Source organism: Desmodus rotundus, chromosome 8, assembly GCF_022682495.2.
Source record: "Desmodus rotundus isolate HL8 chromosome 8, HLdesRot8A.1, whole genome shotgun sequence".
Lineage (NCBI taxonomy): Eukaryota > Metazoa > Chordata > Mammalia > Chiroptera > Phyllostomidae > Desmodus > Desmodus rotundus.
Genome location: NC_071394.1, coordinates 89637378 through 89655172, shown reverse-complemented (window position 1 = coordinate 89655172; position 17795 = coordinate 89637378). Strand labels below are relative to the sequence as shown.

Sequence of the window (17795 nt, the reverse complement as noted above, 5' to 3'; positions counted from 1 at the left end):
GTGGGTGTAGGGCTCTGCCCTCGCAGACCAGACCCATCCTCAAACACAGGCCCCAAGAGAGTGAGCCCATGGCTTTAGGGGCCTATAAGAGGGGTAGGGGTTATGAAAATGAGAGTAATAGTAGTTGTAATGATGATGCCAGCTAATGTTAACTGAGAAAGTACTAGAGGCAGGCCCTTCACAAGTTCTTAGGGCCTAAAAACACTGCTGACCCTTAGGGAGATTATTGGGTCTGGTCCCAAGCACCCACCTCTGCTATTACCAGACTTCCTGGCCCCCAGGGGAATGGGAGTCCCCAGAGTGGGGAAGGCAGAGGACCGTCATCACAAACGCTGTCCAGGGAATCCACTCACCCCACACGCCCCACGAGGTTAATATTGTTTACCATGGGAGGGAGCTCCATTTTACAAGAGAGATTAAGGTAGGCTCCTCAAACCAGGGGCTGAGCAGGGCGTGCACCAGATCTGTTTTATGCTGAACCCTGAGAGAGCTGTGGGAGGCACCAGTGTCCAGGCCCTGTTGTGTCCCCTCTGTATCCTTTGCATAGTGGATCCACACTCAGAGCTCTGCATCATGTGGGACAACAGACTGGATGTGAGTGAGTCCCCTATCCACCCCTAGGCGCTCCTCAGCTTCTCTGCTGGCTTGGCTCCCAGAGGCCCAGCCAGACCCCAGGTGTGGCATCCGCTAGCACTGGGATCCTACTGGCCCAGCCCATCAAAGGCAGGCCTCCAGGCCAGCCAGTGCTGCAGACCAGGTCTGAGTGAGATAGCCCGGGGGTATGCCACTGCTATCCCCAAGCTGCTCACAGACTGATAAGAGGACACACCTTTGAAACCATTTGGGAGCTCTGTGCCTTCCAACTCTGCAGCCCTTGGAGTAGTGGTTTCCTATTCCGAGCCTCAATTTCCCCATCTGCCCAATGGGACTAATTCTTGCCACTTTGCACCCACCCTGGTCTCTGATGGTGTCATGGGATTCACTGTGGCTCTGGGGATCTACTGTGATGAAAAGAAAATGCCCCTCCATCTGCCATACCATGGGGCCCCAGGGACCCCCGGGGTAGTTTGTTCTCTTCTGAGGGTTCCAGGTGAGAGACACCCAGTTCATCCTGGGCTTCAGCCACACGTCAGGAGTTCTTGGTCTTCCTCAAGCTCGGCTTCAGAACCAGAATCCTGGACTGGGTGTCGGTGTTGCCAACACCGTGTTTGTCCAAGGTGGTACTCCCGTCCCCAGATACTGGGTTTTTATTCAATGACATGCATCTCATAAATCACATGGCACTTGGGAGGAAGACCTTGGGATCTGCTGGCCACAGCTTTCTGCCTAGGTTCAAGCTGCCATCTTACTCCTTTATTCCCGACCCCACCCTCTTTCACCCAGCCTCTCCTTCACATTCCCCATGGCTGCCAGAGGGAACCCCTGTTCCTTCCCAGCCGAATCCTCATCGATCTCCCTCCACCCTCAGAATATCAGTGTCCTCCATGGCAGCATGCTCCGTCCCCCACACCCCCAACCTCTCTCCTATTTCTCTCCACTCATGTTCCCTCCCCGCACCCTATTCCAGCCATACTTGCCTTGCTTTCCTTAAAAAACACTAAGTTCACGCCCCTGAGACACAGGGGTGTTCCACCTGTGGCCCACCGGCTACATGCGGCCCACGGTGGCTATGAATGCAGCCCAACACAAAATCTTAAATTTACTTAAAAACATTTTTTTGCTCATCAGTTTTTGTTAGTATTTGTGTATTTAATGTGTGGCCCAAGACAACTCTTCTTCTTCCACCGTGGCCCAGGGACGCCAAAGGTTGGACTCCCCAGAGGCTTTTGCACAGGCTGTTCCCTGCGCCAGTAATGTCCTTCGCGAACTCTTCACATTGCCTGGATCTTGTGAACGAGAAAGGGGTGCTGTAATAAATCATGACTTTCTAATTGGGCAGGTCATGGTGGGTAGTCACCCCGCAGGCGTATAACTTCTTTAGTGAAAGGTGTTTAAGCCAGCCCTACCCATTGTTCCTGTGCATCTAGGTTAACACACCTTTGAAATGCCAGAAGTAATACCTCTTGAAGTTATTAGCACCCTTAAGAGAGCACATAATCTTAATTATCCTGTAATCCAATCCCTACCTTGCTTTCACCCATCTTATGTAATATCCCTTTTTTAAAAAAGATTTTATTTATTTTTAAAGAGAGGGTAAGGGAGGGAGAAAGAGAAGGAGAGAAACATCGGGGTGAGAGAGATACATCAATTGGTTGCCTCTCCTACGCCCCCAACCAGGGGCCTGGCCTGCAACCCAGGCATGTGCCCTGACTGGGAATCGAACTGGCAGCCTTTTGGTTCATAGGCCGGCACTTAATCCACTGAGCCACACCAGCCAGGGCCCCTTCTGAACTACAAATGCATAGAAGAAATTGTGTCCTGGCCAGGTAGCTCAGCTGGTTAGTGTCATCCCAATACGCCAAAGCTGTGGTTTGATCCCTGGTCAGGGCATGTGCAAGAATTAACTAATGAATGCATAAATAAGTGGGACAACAAAAAATTAATGCTTATCTCTGTATCTCTCTCCCTTCCCCCTCTCTCTAAAAATCAATCAATAAAAATTTTTAAAAAAAGAAAAAATAAATTGCAAACTGTTATTCTCTGAAGCATCTGAGATCTTGCTTCCCAGCAATTGTCATCCGTTTTGGCTCAAATAAAATCTAATAAAAATTCTCTACGGGTTTGAACATCTCTTAAATCGACAACCTAGAGCAGCCCCTCCTTCCCATTACGCCACCTTTCTGAGTTTCTGCAGTGTTCTCCAGTCCACCCGTACCTTATGTCAGCTGCAGGGGAGGGATACGTTCTCCTGTTCCGCCTGGCTCTACCCTCAGGGGCTACAGCTGTGTCTCACATGCAGTAGGCTTGTGGAAATGTTACATGATTTGCCTAAGGTCACACAGTCCGCCACCGACAGAGCTGCATGCAAGAGGAAAGGGCATTGGGGGACCCCCAGGGAGGACATCTGGCTGCTTAGGCCCATGCCCTGCACACCAGCTGAGGATGAAATAAAAGGGGGAGACTATGGAAAGTAACCTCACAGGGTGATCTGGTCATAAATTCCTAACTGGGCTGTCGTGGTGGGCAGTCCAGGCCTGTAACTTCTTTTAGGGAAAGGTTTTAAACAAGCCCTGTCCATTGTTCTTGTGCATTTACGTTAACACACCTTTGACATGCCAGAAGTAATAGTCCATCAAATGGGATATTACCTTTAAGAAAGCATATAATTTTTTATTAAGATTTTATTTATTTTTTAGAGAAAGGATAAGGAAGGGTGAAAGAGAGGGAGAGAAATACTGATGTGTGAGGGAAACATCTGTCGGGTGCCTCTCCCACTCCCCCGCTGGGGACCTGTCCCACAACCCAGGCCCGTGCCCTGACTGGGAATCGAACCTGCGGCCTTTTGATTTACAGGCTGGCCCTCAATCCACTGAGCCCTACCAGCCAGGGCAAGAAAGCACATAATTTTGTTCAATAACCTGTATTTCAATCCCTGCTTTGCTTTCTCCAGTCTTCCTTAATTTCAAATTCATAAAAGAAGCTATAAGACTGTTACTCTGTGGAGTATTTGAGACCTTGCTCCCCAGCATATGTTGTCAGTTTGGCTCACATAAACTCTTTTTTTTTTTTTTAGTAGATGGGTAAATGTGTGTGACAAATTTTATTTTATTTTATTTTATTTTAAAATTTTTATTGTTATTCAGTTACAGTTGTATGCTTTTCTCCCCTTCCCTCCCCCCCACCCCAGCTGAACCCACCTCCCTCCCCCACCCCCACCATTCCCCCCAATTTTGTCCATGTGTCCTTTATAATAGTTCCTGCAATCCCCTCTTCCCACTGTCCCCACCCCACTCCCCCCTGGCCACTGCTAGACTGTTCCCAACCTCAATGTCTCTGGTTGTATTTTGTTTGCTTTTTTCTTTTGTTGATTATGTTCCAGTTAAAGGTGAGATCATATGGTATTTGTCTCTCACCGCCTGGCTTATTTCACTTAGCATAATGCTCTCCAGTTTCATCCATGCTGTTGCAAAGGGTATAAGCTCCTTCTTTCTCTCTGCTGCATAGAATTCCATTGTGTAAATATACCATAGTTTTTTGATCCACTCGTTTGCTGATGGGCACTTAGGTTGCTTCCAGTACTTGGCTATTGTAAATTGTGCTGCTATGAACATTGGGGTGCACAGTTTCTTTTGGATTGGTGTTTCAGGGTTCTTAGGGTATAATCCCAGCAGTGGAATTGCTGGGTCAAAGGGCAGTTCCATTTTTAGTTTTCTGAGGAAATTCCATACTGTTTTCCACAGTGGCCTCACCAGTCTGCATTCCCACCAACAGTGCACTAGGGTTCCCTTTTCTCCGCATCCTCTCCAACATTTGTTTGTGGATTTGTTTATGCTGGCCACTCTGACTGGTGTGAGATGGTACCTCATTGTGGTTTTAATTTTCATCTCTCTGATGGCTGGTGATGCTGAGCATCTTTTCATATGTCTCTGGGCCCTCTGTATGTCTTCCTTGGAGAAGTGTCTGTTGAAGTCCTTTGCCCATTTTTTAATTGGGTTGTTTGTCTTTCTGGAGTGCAGTCGGGCTCACATAAACTCTTATAAAAATTCTCTATGTGTTCAGATGTTTTTTACATTGACACAGCCTTTCCAGGAGTTGGGACACAAAGGTGCTCTGTTGGACGACAGGAAGTAGTACCCAAGTCATGCTGCCAGCATCAGGTTCCGGCGAAGGCCAGAGTGCTCCAATAGCAGAGCCACATGCTGGAGTCTGAGTTGTCCCCTAAGACTCACACTGCACCTGGGGAGAAGGGAATCCTTGGAGAGCCAGGACGATGCAAGTCCCCAAAGGACAGTCCTCATAGCCGGCTCCCTAGGGATCTCCAGGATCACCAGAAGGGACTTAAGAGGGAAATAGGGGCGACATACAGCCTAGTTACTGGGATGCTTATCAGAGTTAGCTTCTGGTCGCTGCGACCGTGCTGAAGGATTGTAATGGCTGCCAGGAGCGGAATGTGGAGCAGCAGAATTCTGAGTTGCATTTTGGAAGGAAACGCCAGGACCAATCAACAACACTGGCAGAGGTTCTGGCTGTGGGAGACCGGCAGTGTGGGCCAAGCATCTTCCAGCTCTGTCTAGGGATCCAGAGATGGTTGCACTTGGCCCAGGCGTGAGGAAGCCTAGGTTGCTGGAAACGCCGCACGCTCACACACCCTCACACGCAGCCCCCTCATGCTGTGTCCCGTGAGTCTTGCTGTGCCCTGGAGAGTGCAGGGTGGCATGACCACAGTCCCTCCTGGGCCTCCAGCAAAGCCTGTGTGCCTTAGCCTCAGCCCAGGGCAGAGCCAAAGTCCAGCTCCTCCTGCGGCTCAGCCCTGGGCCCAGCCAGACCCTCGGACACGAAGGCCCCCACAGTGCTCAGGCCCCTCAGCTGGGACTCTGTGCCTGGGAGATGATCCTGAGGGAAGCTCCACTTGCAAACACGTCTGCGATGGCTGAGGGCAGGGGCTGGTGGACTCCTACGCAGTCATGTTACCTGAATAGCATGAAAATCAAAACTCCTGAGAAATGGGCTTACTCTTGGGCACAGAAGTTGGACTGGCCTGTGAGGAAACGTAGTTCCTTAATGGTCCCAACGACCACAGAAGTACCGGAGCACTTGTTAAATACACAGATCCTTGGGCACCATATCCAACCTCTGAATCAGAATCTCCGGGCGGGGGGGAGCCTAGGACTCTGCATCTCTAAGAAGACACCCAGGGAACTCTGATCCAGGTTCTGAGAACTCTCCGGAGGAAATACGGGGGAGGCCCTGAGGACCTGAGTTCAGTGCCTTGCGGGGTGCCGCCCAGGGCTGAGTGCGGTGTGGCAGGCAAAGCGCTGAAAGTCCGGTGCGTGGTGGGAAGAATGCGATCTGCTGTTAACAGAATAAAAGCGAGGTATAAAACAGCAAGGAGCCCAATCCTATTTCTGTCAGAAACAACTAAAAGCGGGTGTGGTGCGTGCATGCCTCTGTGCCTGCCTGTTTCTAGTCTGCATGGGCAAAGCAGAGAGGCTGCAAGGACAGGCTCCGAGCTGTGGGGGCCTTTGGAGGCGGAGTCCGAGGGCGACTTGCAGCTTCTGTTTTACACATTTTGCTTTTGTTGCAATTTAGTGCCAGGGAACATAATCTGAAAAAAGTGAAGCCCAAATTCCATCTTGAAAACACACTGCCGAGACTGGGGAGAGGGGTTCATTTTCGTGAATGCACTTCCTCTCTTGACTTCTCATGGTTATGTAAAGCTGCCCCGTGTTTCATAAGCCAGGTTGCTGCCCTGGATATTTTTGGGTTGGGAGCAAAACCCCAGGTGGTGGGTGCTTGTGGGTGGGGGCTCCTTTTGTCCTTGTTTTGCCAACCACATCAAACCTGGGGCGGAGCTATGCTGATGTGCTCCTGCAGGTCCACGGAGTGGGCACCGATGAGGCATGAACGGCCCCACGCAGCTGTGCTCTGAGTGACAGCACTGGGCATCACTTTGGCAGCGCCAGCCCCTGTGTATGCTCCTGGGGCACGTTCGGACTAGGCTCTGGGGGCCGCCAGCCAGCCCGGGGCTTGCAGTGGAGCCAATATCCCAGTTGGGGTTCTCAGGGCACTTCCCTTGACTCACATCCAGGGCTGCAGCCTGCGGGCCGGGACAAATGCCGTGTGAGTCTCTGTTCAGCCTGATGCGCACCCGGACGCAGTAGACGGCCGGCCACGCATGGCCACTCTTTATGGGCTTGCAGGTTGAGTGCTCGAGCTCTAATAAATCCATCTTTCCTCTCCATGCCCCAAATTTCCTTTAGGAGGCTTTCTCTGGAAATGCTTCGTTTGATTTGCCCCCAGGAAGATGTGATCACACACGGTTCAACTCACAGGAACTAATTTTTCTTGAGTGGACTATTATTTTTCGCCCTAAATACAAAAGTAAAACATGCTCGTTGTAAAAACCTGGAAGGTATAGAAAATTTTAAAGTAAACTAAAATCATGCAATATTCCACCCAAAGAGGATCACCATTTAAATGGTTCATTCATTTGACACATATTGATTCATTAGAATTGTTGTGAAGAAAACGAGACAGGGTCAAGGGTCAGGGACCAGAAAGTGGGAGTGGGATACATCTGGATGTCAGGGGGTCAGGCAAGGCCGAAAACAGGTAGATACTTTGCTCAACATGTGTTTGAGTTCTTTCTCCTTTTTTCACACACTGTCAGGGTCATATAAAATTTGCCATTTTTTCTGACATTTTCACATTAGCATATCAAAACCCTTCAAAGACATCGTTTTTACTGGGTGTGGGCTGTCCCGTTACAAAGCCACGCCCTCACTTATTCAGCACCCCTTAGTGATGGGTGTCGGGACTGTTTCCAGTCTTTCACCATTAAGTGTTACCTTACAGTTAACATTTTGGTACCTGAACCCTTGTCCTCATGGGGGGTTATCTCCCAAACCTGAGATCTGAATGGGAAACCACTGGGTTGGATGGTGGCAACCCTTCTAAAGCTCTTGAAACATATTTGGCAAAGAGCTCTCCAGAAAGTCTTGTTCTGCAGCTCAGCCACCTTTGCCTCTCGCTGGAGAGGCCCCAGTGTGTGCTCAGGGCAGAGAGTGGAGAACGGGAATGTGAGATACCTGCCCTTTTCTCGACCTCAGTTTCCTCACCTCCATGGAATGGGCTCGTTCTCACAACGCAGAGATTGCATTCTCCCTCCCTGCCAGGCCCTGTGTGCCAGGTCAGAACCCTGTGAGGCCACTCTCTGTCTAGAAATCCTGGGTGGACCTGATTCAGTTGCTTAAAAGGCTAAAGAAAGGACGTGATTTCTCAGGAGCAGTGCTAGCCTGTGCTGAGCCCAGCCTGACCTTCGTGACGGGCTGCCCTGCAGGTTTGTGACTCATGCAGCCAGCCCCTACAATGGAGCAAGCCAAGTCCTTGCACAGACCTCTTAATATAGAGGCCTATCCAGAAGGTATCCAGCCATGTATATGAAAAATAGAGACATTTATTGAAGAAGATACAAGATACAAGAAACATTGTACATAGGACAATGATGCCTCAGTCCTTCAAAGTCAGCACCTTGGGACCTCACACAGTTTTCCACACTTGCCAACAGCTGCCCTGTTGTATTTTCCTGAATCTCATTGACAGTCTGAAATCTCTTCCCTTTCAAAGGTGATTTTAGTTTTGGGAAAATCCAGAAGTCACAGGGCACCAAATCTGGGCTAAAGTGGAGCTGAGTCACCTCGGTGATTTGATATTTCACCAAAAAGTGCTGCATGAGACATGATGCATGAGCAGGCATGTTGTCATGATGAAGCTGCCAGTCACCAGTCGCCCATAGCTGTGGCCTTCTGAATTATCCGTATAGTTTCCATAGAGGAATGTTCAAGGTTAATGCAAAATTTGGTGCATTAACTCAGTCATTTTGAATGCACACGCATGCTCACTCAACATCATCTACTGCCCCCACTGATCAGTACAGTGAAGTTGTCATTGTTCACACATGCGCATTCCAGTCCACTCTCCTTGGCTGCCAGGTTACATTGATATTTCACGAATCGTTCTTGTTACATTAACAATGGCTGGACTTTTCCTGGACAGACCATGGCGTATATCCATGGGTTCTGCTTGTCTGGTTGGCCCAGGCTGAGAAGAAGAAAAAAGAAGAAAACTTCACACAAAGAAGAAAACTTCAGTGCCTCATAACCCCACACCATCCAGAGATCACCAGGGACAACCTTTTGGCATTTCCTTCCAGTCTTTTTTTTCTTCTCTTTCTACCGATAAATATCCTAAATAAGGTATGAACTCTCCACATGTCTTGCTTTTGTTTACATTGCTATGCATCTTAAATCCTTTCCCATGGAGTCTATGTGCTTTTTTTCTCTCCCAGGATTATTATTGGCGCAGAGGAAGGTCGGTCACTGTCCCCCTGACATTTGCGTTGTTTCTGTGTTTACCCTGTAACAAACAATGCTTGTGCTCCCACTCCAGCCAGCATGCGTTTCTGGCAGAGAGAGCTTTCTTCCAGTCAACACGGTGTGTCCTTGGCCAATCTCAGGACCAGACTGGGTTGTTGACCCTCCGAGTCACCCCGGAAGGCCTGGAGCTGGATACATTGGCATTCCTGAAAGATGAGCACCAGCATTTAGCCCAGCCAAGGCCTCCAGGCTTGCTTTCCTTGTGCATAAAGAAAAGGTGCCTAGTCATTGTAGCTTGCAACTTGAGCAGTGGAGCCTGGGCACCTCCCCGGGCAGGGAGCATAGAGCTGCCTCAACAGCCTCTGGCAGCTCCTTCCCAGGGGCGCTGTGCCAGGCTGCGCTAGGGCAGTGCTGTTGACAGTCAGGGCACTTTTACAGCAGTTACACCCCACCTTGCATGGACTGCAGGATGGGGTCGGGAGAGGTCGCCACCCTTGTCCCCTTTACACCTAGCGCCTGGGTTTTCCTGAGCCGGCCAAGGTGGTGGAGGTGGCTACTTGTTCTCATGAATAATAAAGATGCATGTGTTTATTTTATTGTGGGGAGATGAAGTGGATTCTCTCCTGGGCGGCTGCTGAATAGCTGAAGGGAATGGTTATTGAGGGTAGGACTAAAGCACTGTGGAGAAAGGCACATAGAGGGGCTGTTTCACTGTCCCCAGCCACAGCTCCTCCTGGGAAATATGAAGCCATTAAAGGATGGGAGGACTAGGAGAAACAAAGTCCCAAACCCAGGTAGTTGCTTTCCAGACACAGTAGCTTTTACTGTCTCTCTCCCCACCTGCACTCCCGGATGAGCACGGGTATCCAGCCAGCCTCCGGTTCTGGTTAGTTAGACGAGTCAAGCCCCAGGGAAGCAGTGGTTGCACTACTGTGCACAGCAGAGGTGCTGCTGCTGCTGCGGGTCACCCAGTCAGGACAGGAAATTGGTTTTACCAGCAATGACCACTCATCCATCTGATCCACTCATCCATTCATTCCTTTGTTCCATTTACCCAGGCTCCTGTACCAGTGCTATGCTTAGAGGCTCAGGAAGGAGAGCAGTTCTGTTACGGTTGATTCTGAGGAGGTCACAGGTCACAGGCTGGCTAGGGCTGTGTGTACAGAAGACTTGCCTGCTGTGATCTGTGCAAAAAACCCCCAAAATATTGTCTGCTGAGGCTGTAGATCAGGGAAACCTCCAAGAAGGAGGTGACCATGGACAGCAAGTTTTGAAATAACAGTATTCCCTGCAACAAAACTATACCTGTGTAAGGCTGGCATGAGTATGGGGGACTGAGACAATAAACCCATCTCGAATTTTGGAATACTGAATTGGAAAGCAGCGGCAGCTGTAGAGGGGAAAAGCGTGCTGCCTTGACACTCACCTTCTGCCCCGGCCTCAGTTTCGTGTTCGGCCAGCGTCCTGGCAGCTTGCCTCTGAGCCTCCCATTGCCCTACTCTGGCCTAGGGCTGAGGAAGCACTCTGAGAGCCACACTCGCCAGGGGTAACGGGGAATAGTCACAATCAAATTGCCCCATCATAGAGAGCAATGCTGCTGTCATTCCAAAAACCTTCACAATTCTCCAGGGACCTAGAGACTTTCTCCACGTTCCACAACCCCAGCGGGAGGTGGAGGTTCAGTTGAACTCTTGCCTCTGCTGTGCTTTAGCCGTGAACTTGGACTGACTGCCTTTGGCAAATTACTCAATCACTAGCTCCCTCATCTGAACGAGGTAACAGCCTATGCCTCCCAGCTGGTTGTGGTGGTGAAATTCACTCTGCTCCACAAATAGTGACACACACACACTTCTACTCTGCACCACAGTTTATACAAAGGGCTCAAGCAGCCCCAGGTCTCCATGGAGTCACCGTGTAACGGGGCGGCCCGTGCGTGGCGGTGTGCCTGTGTGCATGGCCATGCAGGCGTGGTGTCAAGCACAATGTCTGGGACAGTGTAGCTGCCACCTCCAGCCCCAATGGTCAGATGGGGACGAACAAGTAGCACCTGCATGTGTCGTCTCCTACCTGCCAGCCCACCTTGCTTGGCCCTCCCCTGAGATACAGCGCAGGGAGAGGCTGGGTGGTCACAGGGGCTGAGCTTCCAGTCACTGAGCTGAGCCATTGTTTAAGGACTCCAAAGTCCTCCAGGAGCATTAATTAATAACCCCTCCCTCTTGGGCTGGAGTGCAAACAGCTCTTCAGTCTCCTTTTGGGTGGGAGCCCAGGTGAGTCAGGGCGATGAGTGCCAAGCCGGGGCTGTGGCCGTGGAGGGTTGGGAGGAGCTAACTCCCAGGGGCGTTAGGCTCTGGACAAGCCCTTTGAGGGGCTGAGCAGTCTCCTGGGCATGGTGGGAACAGTGTCAGAGTGAAGACCAGGGCTTTTCTACTGGGGCATTTGGTGAAATTTCTGTAGTTGTGCATAGGTCTCTATGAATTCCAGGTCAGGTTAATAAAGGTGGAATTACAAAATATTTTTTTAAAAAGGGGGTGAGATGCCTGCTGGAGTGGAGGCCCCTGGTGCAGACCGCATGGCAAATGGGGGCACTGTTTGCACCCCATTGCTAGGGTCCACTTCCCAGTCTGGAGGGCCTGGTGGGAGAGGGCAGGGGTCAAATAGAAGTCAGGGAGCCTCCCAGTGCCATCAGGGTGGGACATTGGCCAGCTCTATTTGGGGGAAAGAACCCTGCCTGGGAGAGACCTAGGAGGGGCAATCCCTGGGGGCAGGGATACATCGGGGATAGAAACAACAAAATTGGGCTTGGGTAGCAAAATGTGTTTTGTACCTGCTTCAGAAGCCAGGGCACCATGGCCAACACTCTGAGAGACTCCATAGAAAACAGGGGTTGGTTTGCTGGGGGTGCTGCCTAGAGCCTCGCAGGGACTCAGGTACTCCCAACCCGTCTTTCTGGAGTGACAGGGACCTGGTAAGAAAATAGTCCCTGTGGACTGCGGCTGCCTTCCTGGTTCCGTGTTCTGGGGCCCTTTCGGGTACTGCACTGACAGCAATCTAAACACAGCCCGTGCCACTGCCCGCCACGGGGTGACAGGAAGTCGGTGTTGTGTGTTGGGGTCTCGTGCGGTCCTTGCCCTCCACCTCTCCGGGGTGTGGAGGGGGTAAATAAGAGTGCATACAAAGCATGAAGCACATGACACATGTCAGTTCTGATTCCTTGTGGAATTACACTTCCAATTTATTTAAACTCATCTGAAAGAAATGTTTGTCCAACATAGACTTGACTATCACATTAACTTTGTATGACTTCCTTTCAAGCTATCCTGCTTCTGTTGGTTAAATCTTACTAGTCATCTTCACTTTTAGCGAAATTATTACCTGGAGAACCTGACGAGGGGAAAGGCGTCCGTGGGGCTCGGAGCCCCACCCTCCTGCCAGTGCGGGGGCAGCATGGGTTCACCTCGGTGCTGTGTGCGTGTGGCAGCGCTGTCTTCTGGCCTAACTCCACTCAGTAGACTCGAAGAGGTTTAGAATCTTGACTTGATCTCAGCTCTCGAGAAGCCTGTTAGGCCTCTTCATACTGCACATAGCAGGTCACCCAACAGGCACCGTCTGAAAGGTGGAGATGTAGATTGAGTTTTAGGCTTTGTTTCAGTGACTGTTTCTCTCTGCTCTTCCCTTCAGCCTTCCAAGGACCTGGCTTCGTCTAAAGGTGGGCTTCCCTCAGTGACCACCCAGCGGTCCAATTTCTAGCTTCTCATTTACAACCGTAGGAGAGACAGGCTGTTCCTGGGACAAACATTTGTTTCCCAGAAGCCTCAATAATCTCTTACTGTTTCCTTACTTAAACATCAGGTTGTTGGCAACATTTAATCTATGAATCAGGACCCATAAACGGAGTGAAAACATCATTGGAAACAACCCAGAAACCTACAACCCCATCCTCTACAGCTTATTCAGTACCCACTGACCTGAGTTTTTCACAAAATTCCAACGGACCTAGTTACCTGGTTTCCCAGGTCATGACAGAGGAAGAGCAGCGGTGAGTAGACCATTCTAGCTTTTAGTAAGTTGTGGTAATGAGTGACCTAAGAAACTATGAACAGCAACCCAGAACCCTTGATCAGGGAGGCCACGGAGTCGAGAGGAATTCTAGATCAGCTCTTTGGTCTGCTTGGCTTCAGGTCCTCGGGCCACCATGGGCTTAAAAAGCAGCATTTGGCACATAACCTCAATCACTCTCAGCTTCAGCTTCCTTCTCCCTAAAATGGGTTATTGTGCAGATCAAGAAGATAATGAGACAGCAATCCGAAGGTGCTGAATGAGCATGCAACATTAACGGTGACGGCTGTGTGTGTGAATAAAAACAGTCATAAAGCAAGAGTTGGCATATGCTCTGCCCTAAGAAAGCAGGCAGGTATAGCAAACATTTTGGGGAAGATTCCTGTTTGGAAACGTATTAAAAAGTTAATAATTATTAGGGAGATATATGATTAACCCATTTTTCTTTAAACTTTTCTCTATTTCCCGTAATAATCACATTTTGCTTCCCTCACTCTTTCCTTATTGTCCTAGATGCCTGGCACACAATGGTAATTCAATACACATGGGGTGAATTTGGGAAATGACCCAAACTGTAAATTCGCCTATAAAACTGTGTTTTTGGCTGTGACTAGAACTGTATGTATCCTCCACCTGGGGAAACCTTTGAGGAAGAGATTCTTTAGACGTCCACTCATCTAAGGCTTCTGTGTGGCCCGTGATCCACCTGGCTGGCGCAGTGTGGACACAGGCAGGCAAGGGTTTTGCCAGTCTTGTTCTCTCACACCACCCCATCTCTCCAGTGCTAGGCTCTGGCAAAGTAGAACAACTCATTCAAAAGATTCCACTTCTATAAATTAAATAAAAACACAACTAAAATTTATTAGGTGCTAAAACTTGGTTTCGAACTTTTATTAAAAAAATATATTTGCAAACATATAAAATTTAGGATGAAAAATGCTCATTTGAAAACATGTAATAACTTAATATTTGCAAACATACACAGATGGTACAAAATTCATACCATTAAAAATGTTGATGACGCAGTACTGAGCTCATGGAACAAAAACCTTGCCGCAATTCCAGAGCTTCTCGCCCCCGCCTCCCAGGGAGCCGAGACTGGTACACTGAAAGTCATGAGAGCCACGTGGCCAAAGCAGTAATACAGAATAAAAACCCATTTAGAACACGTACTTTAAAAACACACTTAAGGAATCGCAGATAAAAGGAAAACAACTTTGCATTTCCCCACTCTAAGTGAAGGACATTGCATCTTAGCATTTAATGAAGGTATCAGATCAAATACAAAACCAAGTGAAACATTGCACACATCTTTCTCGATGAAAAACAGGCTCCTCGAGGCCCCAGTGCACTCAGGGAAACGTTCTCAAGCACAGCTTTTCAAAAGCCCAGTGTTCATTGCTTTACTTGGTGCAGATCTTAACATTTTAGACACTGGAAAACACAGGGCACAAGCCACTCTGAATGCAAGCGAAGAAAACCAAAGATGGGTATGAAAGAAACACATGCTCAGCAGCAAATGTGCAGCGAGAATGCAGGACACACGTCCCTGTGACTCCTTGTCTTTACGCACAGGGGCCGGGCCCCCTCATGCCTGTGCCACCTCTCATTCCTCTGTGTTTCCACGTTTTGCCCAGAGTTACAGTATGATGGCTGATTTCATTTTTTTAAGCAGTTAGGCACCTTCAATTTCATGTTGCATTATTAGTAATACAATGGCAGTTATGGCCTCTACTACCAAAATGAGAAAATTTCAAACTACATTCTTTGGGGAGGAGAGCAATAAAGCTGCATTGTTTAAAAATACCTAGTACAGGATTTGATGGGGGTTGTAATTTTTACAAGAAAACACGGGCAGAAAAAGAACAAATGTTTGACATGCAAAATTGGGTCCGACACATCCTAAACTAGCCTGTGCATCCTCTGGCAGAGAAGGACCCAGGTCAACTTAGGCTCTTAACAAAACACCTCTCTGTGAGGATGACCCAAAAGCCTTAGAAGGAAAGCTGTGGACATTCACATGCAGAAGCACAAAATGCTTCTCCTGACATTGACAGTCATTTGAAAACTCAGGATGCAAACTCGCACCTTACAAATCTCAGGCGCTCCTGCCTTAAAGGAATAAGGTCATTTGGGAGGTGCAGGAGTCCACTCAAAGGCATCACATGAACTACAACAGAAGAGCAGTAACACCCCCCACCCCCGGGGGTGGGGGTGGGCACACAGATAGACAGCGTGGCCTAAATGCACCACCTGGAGTTCTGCAAAGCCTAGCAATAAGCATCTCTGTTTTGGTGTCCATTATGATTCAACTAAGGTCCCAGTAAAGACACTGTAGCAATGTAAACATGCAACCCAAGCTAGCACGAGGTTCTGGAGTGCGCCTGAAAGAGGGATAAGGCAACCGAACTGGGACTTTTGGGCCAGAGGTATCCAAGTGCAATTATCCAGGCTTGGCCTGACTTTTCCAGGAACTCATTCTGGCCTTAACTTCCTGGTAATCATGATGGTGAACTTCTGGCTTCTGAACTTTATATAAATGCTTTGAATATATAAATTTGGAAGTTAAACAGGCATACCCTTTTCAAGTCTCCATGACTTGGGCACTTAAAAGTTTACTTTCACATTAAGGAAACCTTATCACAGATTCTTTTAACCATCTACCATATTCATCTCCTTGGATTAAAGGATGAAATTAAGATTTTTGATTACAAACCCTCCTTAGAATAGTCTCTCTTAACTCCCCGAATGTTACACATACTTGAGCCATCATTTCCATTCAAATGTCTATTATAACAAGAATCCCTTGATGCTTCTGTTTACCAGAGCCCACCGAGACTACACCCGGGGTGTGATCAGACCTCCTGGTGCAGCCGTTTTCGGGGAACAGTCACGGGTCTCCCTGTACTCCATCTCCTGGTGTCAGTAACTCTCTGTACCTCACTCTTTCCTTTCCCTGTGATACACGAGCAATTCATTTTTGGTTGCTGAATTTACACACTACCTCTGTAAACAAACTATCCCCAACTGAGTATGAGAACTTACAAGGTTTCCCGACTTCTGCACAATTCCCACACAACTAGGCAGATGCAAGAGAGGACACTGAATTGAGAAGAAGAAAAGCTGCCCAGGAAGCATGTTTAGATTAACAAAAGCCAATCAAACAAAGCATTCTTGTGAAAAAACTCAGCCCGAACTAAAACAAGTATGTAATTCACAAGTAATTTTCTAAAATCTCAGCTAGGAAAAAAAAAATCTATGGACTTAATGATTGAGTTACCATTAAAGCTTAAATGATTGTTCCCAAGGAACCGTCACACCTGTCAGCGTTATTCACAGCTAGTCCTTACGCTAGCTGGTTGAGCCACTGGGGTTTTTACCCAATCATTAAATAGTGCTCAGAAAAGTAAGCAGTGCATCTTAATTGGTTAAATACTACAAAATGACCTGTATCATAGAAACGAAGACACTTTCATTCAAAGAATATCTTAAAATTACTATTGCTGAAATAAATCAAAGTCTACATTAAAATATTACTAATCACCATTACATGCCATAAAAGAATAAATATAAATCATGGCAGATTAATAGCAGCATAACAAAGCATCTTTACATATTTTCACACTTGGGGCTGCAAAAGTAGTCACAGCCTAGGAATACATTGGTAAAGTTCTGAATTTCACTTTGTTTTAACTCCATATACTACAGTAAAGTAAGGGCGGTGTGAGTAACAGCTCCCTTTTCTGCATAGCTTCAAAATTATTCTCAGTAAACTCGAGGAATGGGACCAGAAATGGCTTTGTCAGATTGGTCCACTGGTCCTTTGTCAAAGTGTTAAGGAAAACAATCAACAATGACTTCTGTGTTTACACAGAAAAGGAAAACAAGGCTATGCTTCACACACAAATGTAACATTTTCGAAAACACTGGAGAGTTTAACTTAAAGTGAAGATTTCTGATAGAAATTTGAGCTTTACTAGCCCCAGTCTTTGCTTCAAAGGTGTGACACGCCTGCTCCCACACCACCACAGGGCCTGACAGGACCCCGGGCGCCTGCTGCATGTCAGCACGGAGGACACCTAAAAACAAAACACAACTTTCAGAACTTTAAAGGCCCAAATGAGGCATTCATAGGAAATATACTTCATTTGAACAAATCAGTCTTAATGTGTCAATTTCAACGCTGATCTTTTACAACTCGAAGCTACACTGCACAGAGCTGACTTCTGCTCTGTTCAGAACTTGATTATTAGCCTAATGCTCAAGTTTCCAGGGGGACAGAGAAGGAAAGGGGTACGGGCTGGGCTGAACTCTGCTGCAAGGCTGGTGATACTTCCTTCCTAAGACCTTGAAAGTGAAAGCAGCTGAAAAATCAGACTCCTTATTTCACATACTTGCTTACAGCTGATGAAAACACCCACACAACTTAACACGATGGTCATTTTTTTTCTTTTTTTCTTTTTGTCAAAACAAAGGTCTGCTGGTGATGCTTCACAGTGAAACCTCCATTATCACTGAGAATGTCCCTTGGAAAACATTCTTAAGAAATGAGTCTCTTTCTCATAGGCTCAATTTCAGGATTCTCAAAACTCAATGTTTTGTTTAGAAGTTTCCAATGTGAGGCCCATTTGTTTCTGAGGCTGAGATTCTGTCTTCAGACTGATCTCTGCTCCAGTCACAGGTTGTGGTTGTCTTTGTTCTTGGTCAGAACCTGCAAGTAGACCTCATGAAGCGTACTGAGGAAGCCGGAGTCATTCTGGAAGA

The 17795-nt window shown here is 48.0% G+C and overlaps 1 protein-coding gene across 5 annotated transcripts in view; it reads right to left on the bottom strand.

Annotated features, from left to right (window-relative positions):
• Positions 1–14423: 14423 nt before the first annotated feature.
• Positions 14424–17795, bottom strand: part of DCP1A (decapping mRNA 1A) — a 57087-nt gene continuing 53715 nt past the window's right edge. For all 5 annotated transcript variants that reach the window (XM_045192184.3, XM_024556510.4, XM_024556509.4 and 2 more), the window contains one exon: positions 14424–17787. In XM_045192184.3, coding sequence (XP_045048119.1) covers positions 17707–17787 — 81 coding nt within the window. In that variant the 3' untranslated portion in view covers positions 14424–17706. The remainder of the gene's footprint in view (positions 17788–17795) is intronic.